Raw genomic sequence first — 16,669 nt, 5'->3', positions numbered from 1 at the left:
GACTACACCATCTTTGTCGCTTGTTCAAGTTGAACCCACTACAAATGCGCTGAAAGGATAGTCAATTACCAAATGCCTAGTTATAGGAGTCCATAGTATAGACAATCATTGAACTCCTTTTTAATGCAGTGAAAACTCGGTGACAGAGGGTATAGAAAGTATTTTATTGACCTTGTTACTGCACCAGATTCTGGTATATGCAGAGTCCTCCAGCAATTAATTTCGGTGACACACCTGAAATAATGTTACTTTGTACTTGTTGATGAAATAATATATGAAATGCTTACCGATGATGCATTAGTCACATGCGTTTCAGCATTGTTACATTTCAAAGGTGGTTTTTGCTTTCTTTTCTTGATGCTGTGCTGCAGTGAGCCGGACGATCATTACGTGTTTGAGTTCGAGCGAGTGCCCATTGTGGTGTGTGAGAAGGAACCCAGCACAATCATTGCGTTTGCACTCAGGTATACCAACCCATATTTACAAACTGAGTATGACATTTCACCAGTAATTACAACTAGCTTCATCAGGCGACAGCCGGATTTGTGGAGAAGTCCATCTGTTTCGTTCCTTTATAGAGGCGTAGATGCGGTGACCACACTTCTGCGCTCCTTGTGCAAAGTGGCGGGGGGGGATTAATGAGTCAACACGCATTATGCGAGCCCTTTAATATTGTTCTTCCTACGTTAATGTTTATATTGATCCAATTTGTATAATTATAATAATCATGTGCAAGCCCATTTAGTCAATTGCTGGTTTTAGCCTCCCCCATGCCATTTCAGTCATCTGGGTTGTTTGACCAAACTTCACTAATGCTGCTGGTCAGTGCAGATTGCCAATGGGATGGGCCCAAGGGCTCTGTTTAGGTGGCAAGTGCCATCTATCAGCCGTGACTGCCAATGGAACTCGGGTCGCCATGTTTATATAGTGCAGTGTGTTAACTGCTACCTTGCTGTTCCACCCTGAAACCAATTTATTTTGAAATGCAAACGAATGTTGTGATTTTATATGCTTTGTATAATAGCAGTAACTTTTCGATTGAAAGCTTTCATGACTGCAGGGATTCATCTTCTTGGTTCTTTCGGTAAAGTCACGTAGAAGGGAAATAATAAAATAATAAAAAATAACACCTTATAAAATACAATTCTCATGACGTTTCAGCCAGAACGCAAGCAGCCGTCCTCAGGTGAAGAACAGGTCTGTCGGAAAGACCATCTGACGCTGTCTTTCTGAGAATTCTATTTTATTATGTTTTATTATTTTATTATTTCCCTTCTACGTGACTTTACCAAAAGAACCAAGAAGATAGCAGTAACTTATTAAAGTAAAGGGTCAAATGTGTAATTTACATATGTATTTAAACTTTTGTATTTAGGTGCCTATCAGTGAATACAAATATATCAAAGATGAAAAGGCTTTAAAGATGGTGACAAAAATAAAACTTGATTTGATCTTTCTTTTAAACTTGTTACTGTCCCCCTTCTGCTCAAAATTCTTAATGTAAATCACACTACACCAATTCACATTATCTGTTACTTGAGAGTTGTATTGTTTTTTAGATTTAATTTTGTTAAGGTACTCCAAGCTATTTCTAGTTGAGGTTTGACTGGCAATATGTATGTTTTGATTGCCAGCTGCAAAGAGCACAAGGCTGCACTGGAGGAAATTGTTCGAGTCCTGGGAAGAACGGGAAGTGAAAAGTCTACAGGCAGCGTGGGGTACTTTCCAGCATACCAATACTTTGATTTATTCCTCTGCCCAATGGCAGGTCCTTGGCTCAAACACCCTCCATCCTATCCTCTTGAGATGTCTCCTCGTACCACTGTACAGCCCCTCGATCAAGTTGTCAAGCAGTGTATTTTTTTTTAGCTGTAGGCCTCTTTCCCAAAATCCTTTTTCAGAAATTCCTTCATCTCAAGTTTTCAAATCTGAGCATATACTAACCGTTGACCTGGATAATATGGTAGTGAGCATAGATGTGTATCCTGTTTTTACCACCACCTGCGGATGTGTGGTTGATACAATTGGGGTGTGGGTGGTGTGGGGAAGCTGCAGTGTAGTGGTGAGTGCACTACGCTACTAAACCGCTTCCCACTTGCAGCCATTACCAGGTAGAGATTATCCAAACCATTCTTTGGTCGACTTTGCCTCAAATTAATACCTGGTGTGATGTGTAAACATCACCACTAGGGAGACAAAGGCGGCCGGGCTTTGTCCTGGCCAACCACATACCATTGTGTGCCATACCTGCCTTCATCAGATGCTCGTGATCTGCACGTGCCCCAACAGTCAAAGACTACACAGGGAATATTTGTCTTTGGCACTGGTCAGCATGCTCTGCTGAAAAACTTGAGTGATTCTCGGCCACAGCTTAATATAGGTGAACCATAGCCGAACCGATCCTGGACCTCTGTTAGATTTGGCTCAGCCTTCGATTAATACCCAGTGTAACAGAATATCCGGGAGTGGTTCCAACCACACCACCCATCTTAACACGTACCTCAATTTGTGCTTGCTGACAGCAATTACTGTTGACATGTTAGAGGGGGGGTGATCTGTGTGGCTCCGTCGTGGACAGTATGCATCTGACCATTAACTCTCTCGTCACAGTGGTGTGGAGAAAAAGGAGAAGGTCGTCAGCCCGGGCAAGAGTCCCGAGACCATCTTGTCATCCGGCGGTCGCTCCTCTGAGCCAGAGACTGGTACAAAACTAATGGTTTGAGTGGTGTTTGACTGCAATTACCAATGCACGCAAGCTAGGTCTATCTCACACTCGTATGATAGTGTGTGGCCCCCTGGGTGTTGTAAAGGTAAAGGTTTTTCCCTGAAATTTCATGCTCGGCTACACTGCTGCAGAAGGACCTCCATGAAGAGCTCTAAAGAGAGCCCCTCTAAAAGGGGTAGCCTCCTCTTCCCTGACCAAATGTCTTGGAAGAGGGGGGGGGGGTGGGAGTACCCACACTTTACCCACACTGCCTACTGTGACTGGTGTACCCTGTTTATATTGCTGGGTTGGCAGATGGATATAAGAAAGTTGGCCATTATCTGTGCAGACCCTGGAGTGTTTTCCAGGTACTTTTTTTCTACAGGTAGGACATTCGTTTAAATTAATTATTTTTAAACATCCCAATGGAGGATGTAGCAGTCATGCGACTTGGAGGCTTTCCTGGGTTAAGAAAAGTTGCATCATTTATAATTATTCACGAGGTGGGCTCTTAATGTAAATTGTGAAACTCGATTTGAATTGCAATGGCATAATTACCAGACGATTTTTATAATTCAAAGCGGTTTGCCTTGCACTAATGTGGCATTAATTGTATATAGTGGCCTAAACCTGGGATTTTATCTAATTCCAGTTTTGTAGTTCCTTTTTAATTGTATTCATTATTTGGTGATACTGCACTGGCAGTGGTGCACAAATAACAAAACCAATAAATTCATCAATAGCACTGCCTTAAAAACATAGGTGATGTTTTGGACAATGGCCTTTGACAGCACATAGACCAGAAAAGTTGCATGAAATTGTATGAGGTTGAATCTGTACAATTTTGAATTAATACTTAGCTTTACACCCACCCTGATATGCACTACAGTGTGCTTCATAGGTGTGTAATGATAGTGGAGTCTACATGCGGCGTGAAGGGACAAGTGGCCACGGGACGTAATTAACAGGCGTTAGCTGTGTGCAAAGGGACTAATGGCTACGGGAATAATCGAAAGGAGCGTGCGGTCAGGTGACTGAAGAGGACGATAAAATCTGCTGGTTGAGTGAGCGTCCAGAGTCGTCGGCGAGAAGGTTCGGCAAGGGGGGCATGACCTCGGTCCGTAATACAAGGGAGATGTGCAGGAGCCTTGGCACTGTTGCAGCCTGTGTGAAATGAACGTGTCTTCAATAAAGGAGGCATCTCAAGAAAAGTGTCAAGTCGTCTTTACAGGTGCACTCTGACAGCCCCTTGCCTTATCAGTTTAAATATGGATGGAGGGGGACTTTGTTTTGTGACCATGTGTGGCACAGGGAGGAAGATCTCAGGTGGAGGGATGCTCTCCTTCTTCCGGGGCACGGTGACCAAGCCGCCTGTTGAGGCTGGAGAGAGGAAGAAGGCCGAGACCCTGCGGGGAGCAGAATCAGTCCAGTGCACAGTTGGGCAGGGGTCCAAGGATGTACCTGATGCCCAGGGCCAGGGTTTGTTTTTTGTTTTTTTTTCCTGTTACACAGCTGCAAAGCTACTTTCAGACCACAATTTTTTGCAGACTGCTTGTCAAATGTGTACTTACCATAAGAATCGCTATATAAATGTTTACCATTTTTATGCTGACGATTGCGTACCATTGAATAGTTTATGGTAACAATTGACTTGGCTATGCTTATGTTCTGTCTGAATCTGTGCACGTGACTGCTGTAAGCCACTAGGAGGTGCTACGTTCCCCACAGGCGATTTATTGTGATGCATCGAGACCCTCAATTATGACAATTAATCACGAGTGGGCAAATCGTTACGTGCCCTACCACCCATGCATGTGGGGCTTCGTGTTACAGTTTTGTGGGGGATGTACTCTGCGCGTCCCTCTTTTATATTTTGACAAAACTGCATGGTTCTGTGGTCAACCAATGATGCCCCTTTTACACATTTCTGTATTCAATTGTTATTTTAAGAAGAAAGTAATGACTGCATTGGCTGTTTTTGGCATTTACATTTAACAGCGGTCACAATCATTTATGTAAATTGATAGCATTTGACGTATATACTGTATATATGAAAAAATTCAAACAATTTTCATGCTTTTGCAATGTCCAGCTGTTGGCTTACCATTATTTTAATTTAGCTAACTTTGATTTGAAAAGAGAGCCTCATTGCCGACACACAAAATAAACTTTTGCTAAAGTTGGCATCCCGAGGTCCTAAACAAGGGGAAGAAGACCCCCACAGCCAGATGGCAGGACACTAAAAGCAGGCTTTGGAGGTCAGGTATCGACTCTGCAACAACTGCAATGGAGAGTTGTGGCAACCACAATAGCTATGATGACCTCGTAATCTAAAGCAGTTGAGGCATATTCCATAGGTTTGTCATCTTTCTCAACGTATAGTTTTCTACTCCTACTTTGTCTCCATTTGTCATTAGCATCCAAATCAAGTTGCGTGGTTATGGCTAACACTAACGGCACGCACCCTGTTCTATTTTCTATCCGGTTTAACCTGTTTGGCTAGCATACCTGGTTGGTTGGTGGCATTGTTTAAAATAGATTTGTGCATCATTGAATGGAAGCTTAACAAAATGTAATGACTTAACCGAAGCCATTGTTTTTTGGCAAGTGTCTGCATGTGTGGTGATCTAATTTCTGTACAGTATTTTTTTACATATATTATAGCCATTGTCCTTCAATTGTTAATACAATTAAAATGTTTTTAAGAACAGGATATAAAGTAGATGCAATTACTCTTATGCTTTTCAATAGATCTGCCTCCAACATTGCGTTTTATTTTCTTGAATACATAAATAAGGGGCTTCACAAAAAACTGCCTTAGATTTGTATTATGTTTTGTGACCTTCCAAACCACAATATTTGTGTGAGGATGGCTTCACAACTCCCCTCAGTTTTGTTGACATTTTAATGTTTCCTACAGATGAACCTGATGGCTCTGACAAACAAAAGAAGCAATCCGTACACCCCCACATTGAAATCCGTGAGTTGGAGAAATTCAAAAAATCCACAGACACATATTTGGAGTGCATTAAATACTGCCTAGGTAATCCTCTTTGGCAATAGAAGGGTAAACGGTATGTTTGTCTTATTTGTGAACAAGATTAATGGAGAACCCAGATTCAGCCTGTGTTGCAAAGTGTGGAAAAGCAGACCCAAACATACATTTGTAGTTGAAAATTGTAAACTGTATAATACGTAGATAACACGACCTTTTAGAAAGAACATATATAAATAGGAAAGGTTTTGGGCAGTGGCCCTTCGTTGCACGAGTGATTTGTGCTTTGAAGAAGGACCATCCTCAAACGTCTTATTGGCAAATGCTTTGGTGTTTATTCTTGCTCTTCCGCCACTGCCAACACAATTAACACCCCCTGAGGTACACAATACCGGAATAGGAGACAACTACATGGAAACGCGTCTTGAATTGTGTTATTGCATAAGTGAAAAAAAAAATTTGGATTTTTAATGTTCTGGAAATACTTGCAGGTTTCCCAGGTCTGCTATTGCAAAAAGTGGACGATCCTGGGAAAACCAGGATGGGTGGCCACCATAATAATAATACAGCATATATTTTAGGACGTTTTTGTCAGAAAAACCCAGCCGACCCAGCTTTGCTGTCTGTTTTTGCTGACCGAGCAGAGTTCTCCGACTCGAGTTGCCGGTTTTACTGTCGCGTGTACTACGGGGAGGAGTTCCGCAAGCTGCGCGAGGTGATCTTGAGCAGCAGTGAGGAAGACTTCATCCACTCGCTCTCCCACTGCATGCCGTGGCAAGCTCGCGGAGGAAAATCTGGCTCCGCTTTCTATGAGACGCAGGGTGAGGCTTTCTGGGACAACGTGTGGCCTGGCCAACAAAACGTGGACAAAGATCGCTTGGGAGAAGATCTAAAAGCGTTGTTTATTCACAGAATAGGGTGCAGACATTGAATGGTCAAGCGTGAAAAGCTAATACAACCATTTACCCGAGTAAAGCCCACAAATTAAATGAAATACCAATTTCCCAACCCTCTTTGTCACGAGGTAGAGTTAATTTATATGCAATCTGGACAATCTGCACATGGTTAATCTAGTTGGATTTCTGTGGTAAATAAAACATGTTTGAGTAAAGTGGTTCAGTAATGAACTGTGGGAGTGCAAATTCCCTGCTCTGGCTTTTCCGATAACCTAATGCAATAGCTCTTCTGCCTTCTCACTGCTGCAGATGAGCGCTTCATTCTGAAGCAAATGTCTCGTCTGGAGGTGCAGTCCTTCTTGGAGTTTGCGCCACACTACTTCCATTACATCACCAACGCTGTGACACAAAAGGTAAGATCCAATTGGCTTTTGTCCTCATCGACTTAAAATGGTCTTGAGTTGCAATTATGTTCATAACAATATTGTAATGTAGCACTCGGAGATGCTGTCTTGCTTAAGTTATATATATTTATTATATTACAGTCCACCCGAATCTGACATGATATCAGGTTGACTAGAAACAACTGGGGGTGACTCTATGTAGCTGCTACGTGACGTTCACGAAATAGCTGACTGACTATATAGGAGCCGTCGATGTAGTATCTACGATAAAGATGTTTAACTTATTTCCAAGACGATGAAGGCGATCCACCCTGATAACAGCGACAGTCCAGACCCCCTAATCCCCACAGGAGCCCCGCCCTGCACTGCCTTTCATTTCCCCTCGGCTCTGCCACGCCCCTTTCCCCCGAACGCTCTCCTTTGCCTCACTATAATACCCCGGGGGGTTCCATCTCTACCCCCGCGTTGACTCCTCACCCAGTTACGTCACTCGACCCTGCCTGTCCTCATCGCTGCAATAATTATTTACGGCGACTAGGCCCCGTACTGTCCTTCCAATATTATTAAGTACCGCATTATCTTTTGTAATTTTAATACTGAAAATCAACGTGCTAATATACCTAAAGAATAAAATTTCACTTGGTCATTTTACCTATTGTGACATAGATTGGGTAGCATGGATAGTCACAAAAATAAGTGAATTGTGGAAAAGAGAACACGTGCAAGGTAGAGACATCACTTTCACTTGAAGAAAAGTGGGTAGAACGCCATTTTATAATGGCCAATGGTCAAGAATAGTGATGGTATGGCAGCCAAAGGTATCATACCGAAGAGGAAGACTGGCAAGGTAATGGGATGAATGCAATTAGCTCCTGTCGAGGAGCAAAATGGATAATTGCATCACTGAACCATGAGAGAGATGGTGATTAATTGAGGGGTGCTTTTGTTCATAGCTGACGATGGCTACATTCTGTCTGCTCAACCTCAATTGCAGTGATATCACTGGTAATAAAGTGTGTCATTCATCACTACTGTAACTTCTGTGAGAAGTCCATTTCTGCCAATGTGGTGAGCCCAATAGACTTACATTTCATACCCATGGATGGTGTTTGGTATTTGTGGCCAGCCTTGTTCAACCAGCCATTTAAATTTGTTACAAATATTTAATTGTTTCAGTGTCATTGAACTTGTCTACTGGTCCTATCATATGTTCATTGCAGCCCAAATGTGAAAGGTAAATATAAATTATTGAATTTTAAAATAGCAGTCTGTTGGCAACTAGTTTACTTGGCAGACCTTGTTGCTTTAGGCAGCAACTGATGAATGTTACTGATTAAACTGCGGTTAAGGTCATGGTGGAGCAATAGGATTGTGCATGCATTAGTTGGTTTAAAAGTGTACATTAGATGAAAACATATCCAGAAGAAAGTAAAACAGTGGTGTGGTGCTGTTGCTAATGCTTGTACTGATAATGCTGCTGCTGGTGTTGATCCTTTATCAGCGTCCAACGGCTCTCGCCAAGATCCTTGGTGTGTACAGAATCGGATTTAAAAACTCGCAAACCAACACGGAGAAGAAACAAGATCTCCTGGTAATGGAGAACCTCTTCTATGGCAGGAAAATGACCCAGGCAAGTTTCCGTTTACAGTGTACATTTTGGCTGTAATGGTTTAGTGCTGGCTCGCAAGGTGTTCGATGCCCGGCAGTTACTTCACACCAACATTGTGTGAAATTGTTTAAATGTACAGCCCTTTGTCAATGCACTGCTATGGGTTCTGCTAAAATAGTGTTCAATAGAAGATGGTGCAGAAACATCCCTTGTACTGTTCTGTTTCCACATCTATGCATCTCATGCCTTCAATCCACACCGACCAGCTTGAAATATGGTCCAACAAACCACAATGTGTGAAATACATACAATAGCAAATGTGTTCAGATATCATCTGCCCCCATACCATGTGATGTCTCATTCCATTATTTAATCTTTGTCTTAAATGACAACTTCAATGAGGATGTCACTGCCAATTGCCTTGACAAAGTGGTATTTGGTATAACGTGATGCTACAATCTTCGAGCCAGGATGTATACAGTGCAGACAGCTGACATAGGATCTGGGAGTTCATGCCCTCTGAATGCTGTTCATTTTTATCACGCTACAAATGCTACATTAAAACTTTTGTGGTTAAGGGGAAATGATTAACCAAGTGTAAATTCTCCTGCACCACAATTGAGTTTGGCCCCATGAGCTGTCAAGCTGTTATTGATCTAGGATTTTCATTTAAATATACTTGATTTCAATCGGACAAACTCGAGCCCTTGAAGCCTCATTGGCAGTTGTGCAAACCATTGAAATTATTGGTAATAGAATTGAGCTTAAATTCAAGTTGAAAGCAACTGTAACATAATTAGAAGTAAATGTCTCGCTGTATTCAACTCCAAGTAGTAGACTCAAGCCTCATGCATCTGCAGTTAAGGGGGCAGGGAGATGGAAAATGTGCATTACCTGTCCCACCATGCTTTGAAATCAGCAATGAGCTTTATTCCTAACCACGGCTAACATCAGTGGATAATTATATTCGAACCAGCCCTGGGTATCCCCCCCCACCAGCCTGGACTGATGAGTGTGATGTATGGTTAAAACATCCACCATGCTGACACGGTGAGGGCGAGGTCTTAATTCATGAATGTCCTGGGTATGATGTCCACTGCATCGTCTGAAAAACACAGGTACCAACAAACCTCCCTAACTATTCCTTCGCTAGTTTATCATCAGCCATATATCCACTGCTGAAATGAAGGTGCCTGCTAAGCCATCTCCTACGGTTTGAAATTCAACAATCTATCTCGCTCCCCCAAATGAGCTGATTTATTTTCTGCATTTCTTTCGTGGATGTGGTGTGTGCAGTCCCTTCCCTAGCTATGGTTTAAGAATGTTAGTGTGCAATGTAAGATTTACAAGGTGAATTGGGCTTGAGGTTAGATGCACTTGAGGGAGGAAGCTTAAGACTGGTACCAGCCCGTGGGCATCAAACTCAAGTGACCAGACAAAGATTTCCGGGTTCTGGCAGGTGTCGTCCATGTACCCCTCTGCTCTTGTGTTGCATGTACATTGCACCTCTTTTTGCACCGTATGTAGCCAACCGTGCTAATCAGAGCTGTTGCCTGGGGATACGAGCAGGTGTTTGACCTGAAGGGCTCACTGAGGAACCGCAACGTGAAGGCAGAGCTGAGCAAGGAGGGGCCATGCGAGCTCGTGCTGCTGGACGAGAACCTGCTGCGGGTGGTGCGAGACGACCCACTCTACGTGCGCCCGCATTGCAAGGCGGCGCTCACTGCCGCCATCCTCAGGGATGCCCACTTCCTCTCCAGCCACCTCATCATTGACTACTCTCTCCTTGTTGGCTGGGAAGAAGGAACGGGGCAACTTGTACTCGGCATTATAGGTCAGTCCTGCCCTTTGTAGTGCTTTGCAATTTAGGCTGAAAATATTTGTGTTCTGTTCATAACAGGTGGGGCATTGAAAATCATAAATTATCCAATTGAGCCAAATTTTTGTGTAAATCTGAGTGCTATTGGTGACTTAACCTCTGGAAAAATGATAATTTTGAGAACCCATTGCTAAATCGAAGATCCCAAGCCCTGTTCTCTCATGGCTTACGATTGACTTATTACCTGCTGGTGTGAGTGTGCTACCATTACCAATTCACTCATTCAGAGGTCAAACGCATGTTGGATAGCATCAAATAATTGGTGTATAAGCATGAATTAAATTTCTTGTGATGTATGCCTTCAACTTTCTGACGTGAATTTAAACGTTCATTGAGAAAAATTACTCTGAGGTTTGCAGTCAGTGATGTCACTAACAATTGTACTACAAAACCAGTACGTTTGTCACTGGTGTGCTTTGATGGATCACCTGACCAGTCTTTTTCACATTTTCAAAGGTTCGAACTTGTCAGGCAGCTCATAATATAAACACTTTTGTGTCGCTTTTTTATTTAATGTAATATGTTTTATTCGTAGATTTGTAGTTTTGCTTTGTCATTGCATGTTTAGAATTGCCCTGTATGGTAAACTAATGTTCCTGAATTGGTTTAAATTTCTCCTGTGAAACAAATTTCTTGCTTATGCTCTTTGGTTGTTTTGGTAAAGTCACGTAGAAAGAAAATAAATTAAATAATAGAATACGACGTTTTGATTGCAACACAAGCAACCATCGGGTACTAATGAATGAGAAAACAAACCTCGTAAACTTAGAAATATAATGCAATACAACACAGTCGACTAACAGTCAACACCCTACCTGGTTGATTACGTTCTTCCAAAGATTGCTAAATTTGAAAGAGACGAGACACAGACACGGAGACACAGACATACACACAAGCAGAGAGACAACACACCGACACAGAAAGAGAGAAAACAAACTTAAATCCTCCCCATAGAGGTTAACTTTATTTGAGCTTTAAATAATATTTAATTTATTTTCTTTCTACATGACTTTATCAAAAGAACCAAAAAGTAATTCCTGCAATCACGAAAGCTCCAAATCAAGTTTTGCTTGCTTATGGTTTAATGGTATTTGGCTTTAACGAATACTTTTACACTTCTGCTGCACCCAACCTCTTATAGGTCATGGATGTGTGTATATACTTGCATGTCAATAAATCCATGATTAAATCCGTTTTTATGGTCTCCTAGATTACATACGAACCTTCACCTGGGACAAGAAACTTGAGATGGTGGTAAAATCTGCAGGCATCCTTGGTGGCCAAGGTACATGGATGTTAACGTTTAAGCACTTTTTTGCATTGTCAAATATTCCGAAGTGGTTCTCGACGAAAAAAAAGGTTACTAGTCCCTCCTTACTGCACCTTCCCTTTATGCACTAGTGGTGTAGCATATTGTCCTGCCACACCTGGTGATTTTAGGATGGTTGGCTCCATACAATGTCAAGTTATACATAGGCTTCTCCTGCCCTTGCATCCTGGTACATAATAGCAATGACACTTACTCACCCTTGACCTAGTCCACATGACATTCCCATGGCATCACCTAAGGGGTTTGTCTGTTCATGCTTTTTTTTAGTATTTGCATTGTCTTCCCCCCCCCCCTGCAGGCAAAATGCCAACGGTGGTGTCACCCGAGCTATACCGAGCCCGTTTCTGCGAAGCCATGGACAAGTACTTTCTCAAGGTCCCTGACCACTGGACAGGACTAGGTTTAGGTATTGATTACTGAACGGTGTTATTACTGTTACTTTGGCTAGCTCTTTTGTGGCATTAACAGGTGTTTTATTTTGTGCTTCTATTTTAAATTACACTTTCATTGAGACACTTTAACACTGCTGCAAATTGTGCTTTGTGTGCATTTAACATTTTGCCTGTGGACCAGTACTTTGCGATAACCCTTAAATTATGTTGGTATAATTGAGCACAATTAATTAAAATTGAAATTTTAATGTTGGCAGTAGCTTTTTTTCCTTTTATATACTATCTTCATTTTTTAGCAAGTGACTTAAAATGCTTTGAATATAAATACGGTACCGTCTGTGAGATTTTAAATTATCCTTGCATAATACAACAGCACTTATAAGTGTATTGAATATCGAAAACTGTGATTTAACATTGACTTTACAGATCTATGGCCGGCCGTTTTTGGTCTTTTTTTTTAGTTCGTGTTTTTATCTTGCGGGGGGGGGGGTTTAAGAAGTGTGATTTACCAATGCTTTCCCTCAGTGTTTATAATGACCAAAGACCCAGATATTAACAGCACTTGACCTGAAGAGATGAGCATGCTGCAATTTTTTATCGCACTGCATATTGTTTTCATATTCAGTAAGTATTCCAATGAAGTGTAATGTACCTTTTTTTACTTTTACCTAAATGTTTCTCTGGACTTGTCCTAAAATGTGCGATTTTATCTAACATGCTGCATTATTATTAAAACAGTGAAACCCCACGTGACTAATGTTATGTATGCAACTTAACGGTGTATAATTTACACAGTTATGCCTTAACTTTATGCAGGCACCTCTGTATTTGTCTTACAATAGAGCACTGAAATATCCAAAGCCTTTGCAATAAACATTGCCTTTTCATGACAGTTTCATTTGTAAAAAAAAAATCAATTTTACCTAAGCAAATTGTTGTTTTGCATTTTGTAAAGCTTCTGTGCAGACATACGATGGTTAATGACTTTGTCATTACTCTGTCCACTTGGATAATCAACACTGCTAAATGCCAATCTTGCGACTGCTTTTAACTGTTATTCTTATAAAGCCGTGGTAACAGAATGACCGTGGATTCCATAGCACTCATTTACTAAAAAGCGATTTCGGGGGGACAACCGACTCATTGACAGTCATTTCAGCCAATGGCATATTTTATGGTAAACGGGTACATGTGATGTTTATGCATGGTAATATGTGGTATCCTGGAATATTCTTAGAGTAGCAAAAGTAAACTTAATCAACTTATCCTATACCACCAAGGTCACTTTTAACGTTAACGGTTACAGAGCATTGTGTTTTATCCAGACCTATGCTATAGACAGCAACAGATGTCTGGATATTTCCACTTCAGTGCTATTTTGCAGGTCGGTGCATTATTTAATTTAACTTATTTTTGCTTTCCCATACTGTAACTTAAGGCACACGGGCATATTCGTTTTTATAATTTCCATAAATGGTATTGTTGGAAAATTATCCATGCATCTGTACACGTTAAACAAATATGATAACAAACGACCATTGGTCGCAGGCTTTATCTATTTGTACATCTGTAATGCATTGATAATTTTTGTTGTGAAAGCAGCATACATGTCTCAGGATAACGGTTGCACACTCATAAGTACTAATAAACTGGTACACGTCAATCCAATAAATACAAATCTGCATCAATTGATTATGATTTAATGTGGAGTGACAGTAGGGCGGATTGACTCGGATTTCATTTAAATTATTAAACCCATTAAATACACTCGGCACGGCTTTGCCAGGTCAATGTCAGTCACTTTTAAGAATTTAAAAAGTACAATGGCCAACACTTGACTCGAGGCAGCCAACAGGTGAGCACCTCCCCATTGCTTATGTTGCACACTCGAAATGAAGGACGTGGGCAGGTGCTCCAAATCGAGGGCAAGCACATTTATTTATTGTGGTTAATATTAATCTTGGGAAGAACAGCACCGTCACTCTGTAAAATGCAACAACACGTGTGTTATAACCAGCCTTGCTCCCGAGCCGCCATTAACCATGTGGCTGGTTTACACGTACGGTTATTCATTAACCCTTTCTCTTAAACCCAATCCTACTACTTATAAACTATCTTTGTCTTTGACAATCACATTTGCACATCACTATTCGACTATTACTTTAATCCTAAGCTGTATGTCTATCTATACCATCCACTTATATCGGTATATTACACCCATTATATGTACTGTATGTGTACAGTATATGTACTGTATCTCACCATTGTACAGCTTACTACTTTACATGTGTTCTATTCTCAATAGCATTGCAAGTAGTCATACTATGGGTACATGGGCATGGTTATAAACTAAACAGTATTCGAGTTAGAGAATTACAATGACAGTAACTAGTTACAGTGCGTCATCCCTTTACAATGCACAGTGCTAAAACGCCTCTAATTGCATATATCACAAACGAACAATTCAAAGCCAAGCTTAAAGTCTGAACAAGTCTAGAACATATAACGATCAAAAACAACCTTTGGGTCCTTTACCTGTAAAATGCAACAACACGTGTGTTACACCCAGCCTTGCTCCCGAGCCGCCATTAACCATGTGACTGGTATATCCGCGTGGTCATTCAATAACCCTGCCAGCCACCTACAGGCCCGACTCGGTCATCACATGCTGCTGTACATATGCATTGATGCACTGCACAGCACATCAGGACCTTCACAGAACCACACTTTACTCCCTTGCTGCACAAGGACATACTTAAAAGAGTGATCCATTCCTAATGTGCCACACTTACTTGAGCAGGGGAGACGCATCTACTTGTTTGCACATTTAAAAAGTTGCTGTGCACTTTCACAAAGGGCAAGTCGGCATGTTTTTGTTTGAGACGAATTACTTAGCCGTTTGTTAAATTCGAGACTAATTGTCAGTTTGTCTAGAGGGCCTCCATCAGTAGTTTGTTAGTTAATTATCTAAAAATCCCATTAGTTTATTGCTTAACGAGCCCTTTGAAGACCATTGGATTACTTTGTAGAGTTACTATCAGAAACTGGTACCTGAAGACCAGCTTAGAGACTGATCTGACTTGTGCAAAGACGAACAGTGTTCAGTGTTACTCTTTATTTTTTTCGGTAAAGTCACGTAGGTATAAAATGAAAACAACTCAATTAAATCACGACGTTTCGGAGGCAACACAGGTGAAGCCGTTAAAGCCAAAGTCACTAGTAAGTGTAGTAAGTGACTTTGTAATGGTTCCACCTGAAGACGGAAGCTTGTGTTGCCTCTGAAATGTCGTGATTTAATTTAGTTTTCATATATTTTATTTTTTACCCACGTGACTTTACCGAAAACCAAAGTGAATCCTTCCAGTCACTAAAGCTTAAAATCTAGAATTAGTTTTCAGTGTTGCCAAAAGACCCAAAATGAGTGCCAGCTTATTGCCAACATTTCAAAGTCCAGTTTGTTGGTTTGTCAGAAGATGTAACCAAAAACTGGTATCTAGGTCTGTGAAATCTTTCTTCCATATCTTATCTTTTCTTTATATATAAAAGTCAAATCTGTGGATTTGTGTTCGCGCGCTTGTGAACGATTTGCCTCCAACGGGTGGGGTTTCCGTTTAAAAAAAAAATAGCCAGGTACCATGCCGTTAGCAAGCGCTATTCCTTTTTCACATCTGTCAACTTTAAATTCGTTTAATTAGCGATTTTGTGCAATTTCTGTGCGCTTATTTATTTATGACGCATGTGTAGTGAGTTCCAGGGAGACTGACGACGGAGTCGAGGCACACTCTTTTATTAACTCAAGGACAGTTACAATAGTTGAAGGGGTAACGGCCCCTTCACCCGTACTAGATGGGAAACCACCCCTAGCACTAATTCCCCTGACCTGTTCCCAGTCCTCCTCTAATAGTGCTACGGGAGGCTGTCTGATCCGGCCCTGGTAAGCACGGATCCCGGCACCCAGCTAAGCCGGCCTTGCCCTTACAAGAGCAGAGGTCCGGAAGCTCTTGGGCCGCGCCGCTGGCTTACCCACCTCGGCCCTGACAAGGGCAACGAGACAGGGGAGTCCCAGGGCCTATTCTGCCGGTCTTCAGACTTCACTGGTAAGCTTCTTCTAAAACTGGCCACGAGCTCTCTGGCTCCCCGCCTTTTATAGGGATCCCCTCCGAGGGGCGGGGTTATGGGGGATCACAGAGCCCCCATGGCCCCCCAGTGGTTAACGGATGCGGACGTGGGTGTAGACACCCGTGTTTCCCGTCCGCCTTTTCTCTCCGTAATAACCCCTACATCACCACCCCCCCCCCCCCCCCCCCCCCCCCCCCTGTACAGCTCGCAGCCGTCCCGGCTGCAACAACCCCTCAAAAACCAACAATAAAGACTTAACACAGTCAACATACGTGTGCCCCGTAACAATAACAAGAGTAACAACAACCGACGGTCCCCTATAAATACCCCCCACCCCCACA

At 41.9% G+C, this 16,669-nt stretch overlaps 1 protein-coding gene across 3 annotated transcripts in view; it reads left to right on the top strand.

Moving 5' to 3' along the window:
• Positions 1–13,291, top strand: part of PIKFYVE (phosphoinositide kinase, FYVE-type zinc finger containing) — a 39,437-nt gene extending 26,146 nt beyond the window's left edge. For 2 of the 3 annotated variants that reach the window (XM_078602108.1, XM_078602099.1), the window contains 12 exons: positions 372–464; positions 1,162–1,197; positions 1,635–1,718; positions 2,611–2,702; positions 4,016–4,183; positions 5,625–5,684; positions 6,344–6,520; positions 6,905–7,008; positions 8,501–8,629; positions 10,178–10,442; positions 11,698–11,772; positions 12,116–13,291. In XM_078602108.1, coding sequence (XP_078458234.1) covers positions 372–464; positions 1,162–1,197; positions 1,635–1,718; positions 2,611–2,702; positions 4,016–4,183; positions 5,625–5,684; positions 6,344–6,520; positions 6,905–7,008; positions 8,501–8,629; positions 10,178–10,442; positions 11,698–11,772; positions 12,116–12,237 — 1,405 coding nt within the window. In that variant the 3' untranslated portion in view covers positions 12,238–13,291. The remainder of the gene's footprint in view (positions 1–371; positions 465–1,161; positions 1,198–1,634; positions 1,719–2,610; positions 2,703–4,015; positions 4,184–5,624; positions 5,685–6,343; positions 6,521–6,904; positions 7,009–8,500; positions 8,630–10,177; positions 10,443–11,697; positions 11,773–12,115) is intronic. The other variant, XM_078602090.1, reaches the window with a different exon arrangement.
• Positions 13,292–16,669: the final 3,378 nt, after the last annotated feature.

This window comes from Lampetra planeri, chromosome 1, assembly GCF_965212315.1.
Source record: "Lampetra planeri chromosome 1, kcLamPlan1.2.h2, whole genome shotgun sequence".
Classification (NCBI taxonomy): Eukaryota; Metazoa; Chordata; class Hyperoartia; order Petromyzontiformes; family Petromyzontidae; genus Lampetra; species Lampetra planeri.
Note: the sequence above shows the minus strand (reverse complement) of the source record. Positions and strands in the feature narration are given on the sequence as shown.